Below are 12,356 nucleotides of genomic sequence, written 5' to 3' on the forward strand. Positions count from 1 at the left end.
ATGTGTGTGTAGCTCTCAGAGAGATATCAGAAGTCTTCCTGAGTTGCTCCCACCTGATTCACTGAGGCAAGGACTCAACAGAAATCAGAGGTCTTTGGCACGTCTAATACAGCCAGCCTGCTTGCCCAGGGGATGCCATGTATCTGACGCTCTAGTCAGGTCTGAGATTACAGGAAGATGCCAGGTCCACTTGGCATTCATGGGGTTCTAGAGACCCAAATTCCAGGTCCTCGCATGGAATGGGTCTTTCTCAGAATGGCTGTTCGTCATCACTACACATGGTGTGAATATCCCAGACTTTAATTTGTTGAATGTTCCTGGCTCAAGAATGAACTTAATCATTTCCTTACTGACTAAGGTATCACTTCCTAAATTTTATTGCTTCATTGTGTCTTTCTATTGCTGTTTTTCTGGGACAGGTAGCTCTGACTCTGCTGGATGTCTACGTAGACCAGGCTGGCCTTGAACTTGACCTCACAGAGGTTCACCTGCCTCTGCCTACCAAGTGCTGGTATAGCGTTATTATATCTTACCCTCATCCCTTTTTGGTAACTATTTCTACCACATATGCACTTAGCTTTTCTTTTTCTTTTAGTATTTACTGTCTGCATTCAATCCCAGCAGAGATTTCACAGCTCAATCAAAATTTAAGCAACTTCAGACTAGATCCTCCTTCCATCCAGGGCTATGGCCTCCTGACCTGGATCAGTTTCTCTGCACGCTGCAGTCTGGTTTCTATTTTGCATGGCTTCGTTCCATTTCCCATTGTGTACCCTTTATTGTTCTTTAAATGTCATTATACTCCATCCCACTAGAATTTGGCAAGCTAAAATAACATTGGCACTTTGTTTTCCAATTTGTAAAAATATACACATTGTAGGAATTTACAATTAAGGTCCAAGATTAGCCAGAGCTACTATGGAGCCCCACCCTAACCCCACTCCTCCCTCTATAACCACTCCACTCACAGGGACAGCCCCATCCTGTGAGTACTCCACCCCCTGTGAACGCTCCACCCCTTGTGACAGCTCCACCCCCTGTGACAGTTCCACCCATTGGGACAGCTCCACCCCCTATGACGGCTCCACCCCTGACAGCCCCACCCCCTATGACAGCTCCACCTCCTATGATTGACCCTCCATTCCCTGACAGCTCCACCCCCATGACAGCTCCACCCCTATGACAGCTCCACCCCCATGACAGCTCCACCCCTTATGACTGCTCCACCCTTCGAGTGCTCCACCCCTTGTGACAGCTCCACCCCTTGTGACAGCTCCACCCCTTGTGACAGCTCCACCCCTTGTGACAGCTCCACCTGACCCAAACAAGAAAACACCTTGGACCTTGATTTTGACCTCAACATTTTTCCTACCTTCCATCATCCCCTCTCCCTTCTTTCCCTCCACCATCTCTCTTTCTCCTTCTCCCCCTCTGTCATTCCCCTTTGCTTTCCTTCCTTGTTCTTTCTCTTTCTTTATTTTCAACTACAGACTCATTTGCAAAATATAGGAATGGGAATGGCAGTAGAATAAAGATGATAGTTCCTCTGTACCGGAAGGGTCTGTGTATGCAATGGATATGGCGCGGGGTGGGGGCGGGGCCTCCTGCAGAGTGCACTCCCCCAGGTCTCCCTGCTCTGCATAAGCTGTCTCCTGTAGCCTTGGTTCTGTTCACGCCGCCATCTTTGTTCTCTGTATCGCTGCTCCATTGTCCTCCTGGGGCATTAACTAACTAACCCAAACGTTAAACAAATGTGTCTTACCTATAACTAATTTCTCCAAGAAGACCAGAAGAAAGAGAAAGAAGCAAAAGAGAAGATGGTGAAGGGAGAAACTGCCTGATGTTAACCCTTTAACATCTATTTCTTCCTAATTTAGGGTTTATACTACTTCTCATAGCACAGACCCATCCTTGTCTTGAGATAAACTGCCAATATGTGTTGATTATAAATGGCACTGACCAGGCCTCAAACTCCAAGGGGTAAAGGCATTAAAGGCATGTACAACCATATCCAGCTAGTGGCTGAATTACCAATGTCTGTCTGTCTGTATGTCCATCTGTCTGTCTCTCTCTCTCTCTGTTTGTCTTGAGAAAGGGTTTCTCTGTGTAGCCCTGGCTGTCCTGGAACTCACTCAAACTCACAGAGATTCTCCTGCCTCTGCCTCCGAGTGCTGGGATTAAAGGTGCGAGCCACCAGACCTGGCTCAATGACACAATGTCATCCTCTCCCTGGAGAAAGTGAGCACACTTGCCTTGCTATGTAGTTCTGTATTGATCGGACTACAGCTCGAGCCTTGTGCTCCACTTTAGAAACAGGAATTCCTGACAGACATATGCAAGTGAAAGCGGATGCAGGAGAATGACCTTGTTGAGGAGGGGAGCAGTTACAGGAAGTGCCTGTGACTGTCCTGACTGGTGACAAAGCTGAGAACTTGGAAATACTTTCCAGCACCTGAAGGAAGGCTGACTCTGCATGCAAAGGTGCCTGAACTGGCCGGCCCGAGAGGCTGGTCCCTCAGGTCCTACAAGGTACAAGGACAGAACTTATTCACACGTAGTCCTCAGACCTCTGCACAGTACATACCCTCTGTCACACCCCCCCTCCCCCATCCTACCCCCCCTCTCCCCCATGGAGACACTTCTCCATGTCTGTGTCACATCCCTCCCACAACTACAATAATTGAATATAATTTTTAAAATATCAATATCTCAAATCCTTCAAGGTCTAGGACATGGGACAGTAGGTTTTAATTGTAAATAATTAACGAAACCCAACATACACATCAGCCTGGCCAAATACATCAGAGCCAGAATTGCTAGATAGAAGTCAGAGGGATTCAAGGAAGTGGGGAACTTTTATTTTATTTAAGCTTTGATTTTTATTTGTTTGTTTGGTTTTGGTTTTTCGTGACAAGGTTTCTCTGTGTATCCCTGGCTGTCCCGGAACTTGTCCCAGGCTGGCCTTGAACTCACAGAAATCCCACTATGCCTCCTGAGTGCTAAGGACTGAAGGCAGTTGAGGTGGGAGACTTTTTTTTTCTTTTTTTCGGAGCTGGGGACTGAACCCAGGGCCTTGCGTTTGCTAGGCAAGCGCTCTACCATTGAGCCAAATCCCCAACCCCGAGGTGGGAGACTTTTAAAGAAGAAATTCACATTGAAGAGGGGCAATTTGAGTCGTTTGGGCAAAGAATGTTCTAGCAAAAGCTCTAGCTACAGAGATGTTCTAGGAGACTGACCTTCAGGACCTTCTGCAATAGCTGGTTCTACAACATTATAAAATTAAACCCCAGGTAACTCCAGCGATTCAATCACATCCCCTCAGAGGACAGAACACAGAGTTTAAAGAAAGACAAAGTGATAAGGATAAGCCACTCTGAATTTCAAGTTTGCAAATCTAAAGGAAATGACTGTCATTTCTACTTTATTGAGTGAATTAAAGTTGGGAGTTTCCATTTTCTCATGCTTTGAAACTATTTGATAGCTGATCCATATACACAAAGCCATTAGACAGTCCATTCAAACCCAGCCTCTCATCAGGGTGATAACCTTGGATATTTTGTTGAAAGAGCAGAAAAATGGTTCTCACTGATTGTATTTCACGTGAATTTCATTAAGAAGACAAACTTGAATCCTGTTTTGTACACAGGGAGCACATTGCTCTTTTGTTTTTTAAAACCCCATTATGTACACGTGAGAAATTATTCTGAAATGTGACAAGAAAATGTGCTGTGATAGCATGTGATGGACGGAGAGACATGAGATCTCTTACAAGGATATAACCGGTATCATTGTGTGGAAGACACACAACTGAGACAAAAGCCTGGAAGAATGCAAGTGTTAAAACCAATTGTGCTAGACAGTCAAGAGTCTTGACACAACTTCAGGTTGCTCTGCCTGTACGTGTGCCCCTCCAGTCACCAGCGTCTCTGTGCTGCCAGTCAAAGTGGCTAGTGGACATCACCAAGGTTACGGCTACTTGGCATCAGGTAGATTGTCCATCCCACTACTTACGCCCAGTGAATTTATGCAAGTCAAATAAGGAACCAATAATTAAAATCCTTCTAAGACTGATACTAGCAGGGGTGTGTGTGTGTGTGAAAATGCTTGGCAAGGGGGTGTGTTGGGGAGTAGTGAGGAAGACAATTATTTTAGAAGATAAACTGATTCAATCAATCAGTCAATCAATCAATCAATCAAATTAAAAAGTCAAGGGCAGGGAAGGACATGCCATTAATGTCAGTACTGGGTAGGCAGAGGCAAGTTGATCTTTTAAGTTCAAGGTCAGCCTGGTCTACAGGAGAAGTTCCAGGACAGCCAAGGCTAGACTGTCTCAAACGTTAAAAAACTGAACATACAAACTAGGCAGTATGGCACACTCGGGAGGCAGAGGCAAATGCATCTCTGAGCCTGAGTCCAACCTGGTCTACAGAGTGAGCTCAGGACAGCCAGGAAAGGCTACACAGAGAAACCCTCTCTCAACAAACAAACAAACAACAAAATAAATCAGTACACATACACTGGATACAGTAAGCATTTCATTATTTCAGTGAAGCTCCAGAATTTGCCATCCTTCCAATATTTATTTACTTTTCCAACAGACCTTTCAAACATGTCATATGCACCTGTATATGTGTATGTGTGTGTATGTACATATACACACATACATATATATGTGAAGGACATGGTCAAGAGTACCATTCTTTTGAATGAAGCAGAAAACATTAGCTTTATTGAGCATGTGACAAACAGCTGTATTGTATGTCAGTCTCTTTATCAAGTCCCTGTTGCAAGTCCAGAGTTAAGGGTGGTTTTACTTAGGTTGAATTCTTGTGCTTAGTCCCAAGGTCAAAACCTGATTTTACTGTAGAAAGCGCACTACCGAGTGGGCCTTCGCCCCACAACCTGTAAGGAAGCCTTCTATACTAAGGAAAAAACCAAACGAGACAACTATAGACAGTAAGCTGCCCCTTTTTAGATTCAGACATGAACAATAAAGCTTCAGTTTTCTGCTCGATAGTGACAGCAGACAGGGTAACCGTTACAATTAGTGACATTATTTTCTGCGTCATGGTGGGAAGTGGGCTTAAGAAATCAGGTCTGCAAGAGGATAGATAGACCCCAGGCGAGCCTTTAAATGACCCCCAAATTAATTCCCGTGATGACTGAGAAGTTAGTAACTCGAGGAAGCGTTACTTTTCAGAGATAAGAAATGAGAGTTGGAGTGGGGAGATAAGTCTCATTGCAAGAGAGAGGTGCAAATACCTTCTTCACCATCTGAGATATATTCCCCATCACTGAGCTTTTCGGGGGCGCTGGCTTTACCAACTGCATGATTTAAGTGATAATAAGAGTGTATGAAAATACTCATCCCCAATGACACAACCCAGCATCTAAACATCCCCCCTCCCAAACATGTTTGTAACGGACTGTCTTCTTGAAGCAACAGAGACACGGTCAGTCATCACCATGGCAACCCCTCCAGGACAGTGCCATACCTTCATCGTCTGACATGTCGAGGACTTCATTCATCGTTTCTGGGACATTCATTTTGTGCTTCTCCGTGATGGTCTGGAAACAATAACAACAACAAAAAAAGGAGTTGCTTCAGTGTGAAAGGACGTTTTAAGGAGTCTAGTCATTTCTTTCTGAATTGATTGATTTATATCCTATGGGACTTCAGGGTGGAGAACTTAGAAGACTTTATGTACAGCGTGCACCTCTCTTGAGCAGCATGGGGTGGGGAAGTCCTCGGAAATGCCCTTCAGATTAGTACAAGGTGGAAGACTCCAGGGGCAAAGCTAAGAAGGCTTTTCAGAGGACGAGAGGAGAGCATTGGGTGCTTATCCGAGCCAGAAGAACCAAACATCACATTCCAGCAGGGTCATGGGCGAAGGTAGCCCAAAACAACAGCAAGGGATCTGCCATTATCCCTGGTGCCAAGCCGCTCACTTCCTTTGTTTTCCCCACTGTGTGTCCACTCCATGGATAGGATACAGGAAACTTACTAAAGTGATATAAGTTATGCATATTTTATAATTATATTCATCCAAAACATTTTAGAGGCAATGTGTTTGGAGGATCATTTTAGCTTCCAAAAATTTTCATCAAGTCCAGCGTGCTACAGGGCCTTTCTGACTCTAGTTTACTAACTGGTGACTTTCTAACTTTATGTCTGTCCCTTCAAAACTCAGCATTTGTATCATCTCAGTTAAAAAAGCTGAAAGCAGGGGTTGGAGAAATCCCTAGTGGTTAAGACGACTTGCTCCTCTAGCGAAGGACCTGGGTTAGGCCCCCAGCACCCAACGGCAGCTCATGACACTAACTCCAGTTCCAGGGCATCAGAAGCTCTCTTCTGGCTAGCACACAGATATGTATTTAAGCAAAGCAAACACACACACACACACACACACACACACACACACACACACACACACACAGTAAACATAAGTCTTAAAAAAACCCCACAAAACTAAAAGCATCCCGAAGTTGAAACTAAGAAAGGCTATCAATTCGGTTTCTTATTGGTAATTTTTCTTTGGTAAGTAACACTCCTATGTTCAATTGTTATGTGGAAATAAAACATTTTTGTGCCTTTTGCAGTATATAATAGTGAAATCGATCAGGTCATTAAAATAAACTTTCAGTTAGTTTTATAGACTCTAAAATCATTCAGAAAATCCCCTTTAGTTCTCTCATCGGATAGTTTGTTAATACAGAACTTTGTCATTGTACACCAATAGCGACACGTCGTTACTGAAGTTTGCACTGGGGTTACATTGGCATTTCCATGACTTGTACCCCACACTGCAGACATTGTACGTAGTCAAAATGGCTCTCTGGGCTGTCCTGGCTGTTAGAGGAGTCTCGACCTTTCTTTGGCCCGGAGGACCTTGAGGTTCTGAGCTGGATCAGTCAGTTGTTTAAGAGGCATCCGCCTCCTGTTTCCTTTTGTGATTACTCTGGAGAAGGAAGGCTGTGGGGGTAAAGCTCCCTTTCTTGTCCACCAAGATACCAAACGTGGCTTTTCACCTTCTGACCGAGGCAGTATTTGCCGGTTTTCTCCTTTGTAGCCTTGCTCGGATACTACTCTCCTGCGTCCGTGTTTTGGAAGGAGACCGCCATGTCAGCTCATATTTGGGCTGTAGGGAACTAGGTTCAATGCTTCCTCGAGAGTGAAGGAGTTTTGCAAGTCATTTGGAATCCTTTGCCAGGGGAGAATTTGCCCCCGCTGCCGGTCTCAGGATTGAACACAGGCCCTAAGGCAGTGTTCTGATGATGAACCACACACCCTATGTACTTTCTGTAACTCTTTTCCCTCAGCGGCCTGGGCATTCTGTCCCACATATCCAGCTGCTTGCTTGCACCGGTATGGGCTTAGAGATATTTGCTCCCTATTTTAAACTATGCGCTAATCGTCTTTGATTTAGTTGTGGTCAAATTGCTCCAGCCTTGGGCACCATGGACTTTTTCTACTGATTTGTGTGTGACCCCCTGACCCTTCATTGTATTCACATATGTTATTGAACTTTGCCAGTGATGGCAGTACATGTCCCTGCTGGGCTGGTTCGTTTCCATCAACTTGACAGAAACCAGAGTCACCAGGAAAGACAGAACCTCAGTTGGAAAATTACTTTTATCGGAAGGGGCCCAGCTCACTGGGGATGATGCCCCTCCTGGGCAGGTGGCCCTGTGCAAGTCGGGGGGGGGGGGTGAGTCAGTAAGCAGCACTCCTCCACGGCCTGTGCTTCAGTTCCTGCCTCCAGGTTCCTGTCACAACTTCCTGTCCTGGCTTTTCTCAGTGATGGAGTGCAACATGTCCATGTTATAGGAATAATCTATATGCTGAGATGACTGCTCCAAAAGTTGCTTCTGGTCCAGGTTTCATCACAGCAGCAGATAGCAAACTAAAACACTTATTTTGGAGTCACAGAAGACAGTCCAGGCTCACCCTGACATTCCTACTCTAGTCCTATATTCAGTTATTTCTCATAGGAGTCTTGGCTCCTTTATGCCAAAGGAGGTGTTAGCAACTGACAACTGGATGCTCGACCTGCCCTGATGGTGGCTTCCCGAGACACTGAGTATTTTAAGCAGCACAATCAAGAGAAATGCAACTTCAAGGCCATTAAAGGAGGAGTCATCCCTCTTGAAGCTTTGCTACTCTCTGCTGGCTTCCTCCGGCTGCTGTGACAACAGAGGAACTTAGTAACTTTCTTTCTCAGGGTTGCTACATCGTACACTGTCCCTGTGTAGGAGAATCCATTTATAGAAACAATGGCTGCAGAAAGGTAACCTTCTGGACCAAGAGGCTGAGTGTGGTGAGGTTTGAGCTATGCTATTTAAGATTATAGACACTAAACCAAATTGCATCCCTCCCATCTAAAGGAATTTATATTCCTTCTATATTATAGATGTGAATATATTGTAAGCACTAGGGCAGGGCTGAGAAGGTGCTGTCTCAGTTTGCAATGAAGTCTCAAGTACCAGGAGGTTGGACTAATTCCTCAGGACTGGCTTCTCTGCTCTGGATGGTGAGCATTTAGTTTGTAAGGAGGCCATGTTGGCTTCCCCCGCAGTCTGGACCTTGCTTTTAGCAAGCACTATCTTCTGCCAACCAAGCTTAGTGATGACACAAACATGAAGTGGTTCCACTGTCACAGACTCGGGTAGGAGCCTGAGCCTTTCCCAAAGCTGCAGCGCTGTCTTCCAGTTCTGAAACTCCAGGCTGGGGGTTGCTGCGATGCATTGAGAATCCGACCGACAGCCTTGTTGGTGTTTTACCAATGAGATACATGCTCGGACTCCTAGTTTAGCTTAATGCTTTGAGTATTTCACTTTTAAAAAACATTTTATTAATGTGCCTGTGTGCATGCATAAGCACATGTGTGCTGGTGTGTGTGTGTGTGTGTGTGTGTGTGTGTGTGTGTGTGTGTGTGTGTGTGTGTGTGAGTGAACAGGTAAAGAGGGCACTGAATACCCTAAGGCCAAAGATAATGGGAGCCACCAGTGTAGGCGCTGGGAACTGAACCCTGGTCCTCTGGGAGAACAGCTGGAGCCCCTAACTGCTAAGCCACCTCCCCGGCACAAACCTTTAGTTTTATCTCACAAAAACATTGTGAAATTGGGTGAGGAATTCAATTATGATTTGTATTTTGAACTATTAGACAAGTGTTGTCCTCTAACAGTAGAACAGCTGTCTAATGTATTCATTGTCATCACGCAAATATTTGTAGCATCGGAACACTCGGCTACTGTTAAACAACTTGCTTTCCTTTTCCTTTGTCTTCTAGAAGGATCTTCATGGGAATTTCAGAAGACTAAGGCTGGAAAAGCATTATACGCATAGCCTTTCTCTAAGAATTTACTAACAGCCTGGCATGGGTGGACATCTTTACTCTGGAGAGAGTACCAGGCTGATCTCTCTGAGTTTGATGCCAGCCTGCTCTACACAGCATGGCTCTGTCTCAAAACAAAACAGTAACAAAAACTCCAACAGAACCTACTAACAGATTTTGGATTTTAAAGGCTGTATATTGCTGAGTACGACTTTTCTCCTAAACTTTATGGTTATGATAGAAATAGATCCTGGTTAGTGAGCACTTCCTGTCTGGTAAGTCATGCAATTCCTTCTACTCAGCAGATTTATTTCCTAATTTCTAAAACCCGTGAACTGTCATCTTACTCAGCAGGCACATGGCTGCAGACAGCCCGAGCCCACGGGTTTCTATATAAGGTGCTGCCTATATGAAGAAGTTACACACAGTACCTATGCCTTCCTTCAGATCGGGAGGTGGTAAAGGGAAATGATGACATTATCCCCAAATCCCACTCTTCTAGTGTCTCTCGATCCCAAAGACACTAGACGGGGTTAAAATGATTTGACGCGCTCTCTCACTCTCTCTCTCTCTCTCTCTCTCTCTCTCTCTCTCTCTCTCTCTCTGTGTGTGTGTGTGTGTGTGTGTGTGTGTGTGTGTGTGTGTGTGTATTTCTATGTAGGGACGGGGATGATAGTTCGTTGTGGAAAGACACTTGCTGCCAATCCTGTTGGATGACCTGTGCTCAATCCCCAGAACCTCTTCCTGGTAGGAAGAGAGAACGGACTCCCACAAATTATCCTCTGACTTCCACACTCATGCCATGCCATGTGTATACCCCCAACACACACAATGAAATGTAGTAAAACTTCTTAAAAAGGTATGTAGTGGAAGAGGGTCATCTGCTCAATACGGGTCAACATGAAGTCTTCGAAGTCTTTACAATGCCAAGACAGAACGTGGAATCAAATACTCCTTTTTTTTTTCTTTTTCTTTTTTCGGAGCTGGGGACCGAACCCAGGGCCTTGCGTTTGCTAGGCAAGCGCTCTACCACTGAGCTAAATCCCCAACCCCGAATCAAATACTCTTTATCCACTTGCATAACCATTTTTTCCTAAGCTTTATTTTATTATTTATGTGATTGTGTGTCTAGGTGTATGAGCACATGAGTGCAGTGCCCACAGAGGCCAGAAGAGGGCGTAAGATCCCTTGAGTCGGAGTAGATGGAAATTGTGCAGGGCCAATTGGTGCTGGGCTACACGAAGCCACCTCTTCAGCTCTGTCTGCAACTTTCACAGATATATATTTTCAGTATTTCGAATTTTGTTCATGTCAGAAATTAGGGGTTTGTTACATTGACTGTATTTTTAAAACATGGAGGAAGAAGGAACATTCTAGAAAAGCCCAGGGCAACTTGGCTTTCAGAGTAAGGAAGTTCAACATCTATTACTCACAGTGGTGGTCATAATTTCCTCTGTCACGACCTTTAGGGTGTCAACCACCGAGATGTAGCCAAGGCGTCGGGCGATGGCCAGGGCTGTGTTCCCATTCTGGAAGCAGGGAAATGTAGACAAAGTCACTCAGCCTGTAAACCAATGCAAGGCCAATCTCTCATCATACCAACCCAACTATTATATGCAAATGTGTAAATGTTGTAATGTTATAGTTTGGATCCCAAATGTCACATGTTCAAAGGTCCTGTGTTCAAAGATGCTGTGGCTACTGTCAGGTTGGGACTGATGGGGGGGGGGGTTGCCACTAGGGTGTGTCCTCAAGGGTGTACTGGGACTCTAGCCTTCCCCTGCCTCACTTGCTTCCTAGTGGCTATGATATGAGTTTCAGTAAGCAGTCCCTGTCAAAATGGCCAACTTCCCTACAGACTCTTGGGGTCAAGGGATATGGACCAGTGCAACAGTCAAAGAAAGAGAGATTTTCTTTCTATTAAGTTGCTTTGCCTCCGGTGTTTTGTCATAGTAACAGAAAGAGAGCTAATAGACATGGTTTGTAAAAGCTCCGCTCACCTGCTCCTACTAGTCCATGTCTGGGCAGCTACATGTGGTTCTACGACATAGAATCTACGGGAACAGTCAGTGGGCTGTTCATACTGTTTTCCTTGAAGGCTCTACGTAATTTATCTAAGATAATAAGCAACTGGTGTGTGATCAAAATGTGGGAAGACTTTGGAGTACCCTCCCCCACCCCCCTATTCCCACTGTGCTGGCCCACAGCTCACCACAGTGAGTTCATTGGGGGAAGCGTTGTTCTGGAGCAGGACGTTGATGATGTGTGTGTGGCCCTGCTGGGCTGCCTGGTGCAGTGGCGTGTATCCATTCTGCAGAAGAAAGAACAGAGAGGTAGCATGCACTTCCTGGATTACAAAACCAAGGACTTTGCTGGGGACGGAGGGGGAGGGCCCCTACCTTTGTCTTGGCATTAACTTTCGCAGAATGCTGCAGCAGAAAATTGACTATTTTGATGTTTCCATAGTGACAGCCCACATGGAGCGGCGTGTAGCCCATCTGTAATTACATTTCAGAAAAAAAAAAAAGAAACATTGTAAGTACATTTTTAGTAACAGCTGTGCTGAGCGGAAGTAAAAGTATTACTTAACTTTCCTTTTGAACTGGAAAACAGATTAAAAAAACCCTCTTCTCCATTAAAAAGAAAGCCCTTTTCAGAGTTAGTCTTAATATATCTAGTTAAAAATATAGGTATAAAAATAGGTATTTAACTTCCCCTTTTACATCAGCTCTTTATTCTCTCCATAGCTGTTCAGGACAGGAAGGAAAGATGGACCAATCAGCAGCCCAGACAAGTAGGGTCTGTAACTGATTGGTGAGGTCAGCAGCCCAGACAGGTAGGGTCTGTAACTGATTGGTGAGGTCAGAGAGCGTTATATGGACAGACTGGGTTAGTGTTGATTGGATACTCTGTTCTCTAACAAAATGGCTAAGTGACAAGCTTGGGGTTTGGATGGGGGTGAGAAGGGGGAGAGACTTAATTTCAGGACTCTAGAGGCAGAGACAGGCAAACCTATGTGAG

General features: G+C 44.9%; 1 protein-coding gene across 48 annotated transcripts in view; it reads right to left on the reverse strand.

Annotated features, from left to right (window-relative positions):
* The window catches only part of Ank3 (ankyrin 3), a 623,484-nt gene that overhangs the window by 119,435 nt on the left and 491,693 nt on the right, over positions 1 to 12,356 (reverse strand). For 24 of the 48 annotated variants that reach the window (XM_039098850.2, XM_063279252.1, XM_063279249.1 and 21 more), the window contains 5 exon segments: positions 11,735 to 11,833; positions 11,548 to 11,646; positions 10,769 to 10,864; positions 5,496 to 5,568; positions 5,263 to 5,325 (listed from right to left, as the gene is read on the reverse strand). In XM_039098850.2, the coding sequence (XP_038954778.1) occupies positions 5,263 to 5,325; positions 5,496 to 5,568; positions 10,769 to 10,864; positions 11,548 to 11,646; positions 11,735 to 11,833 (430 nt within the window). 48 annotated transcript variants of the gene reach the window in all.

The sequence above is a fragment of the Rattus norvegicus genome, chromosome 20, assembly GCF_036323735.1.
Source record: "Rattus norvegicus strain BN/NHsdMcwi chromosome 20, GRCr8, whole genome shotgun sequence".
Lineage (NCBI taxonomy): Eukaryota > Metazoa > Chordata > Mammalia > Rodentia > Muridae > Rattus > Rattus norvegicus.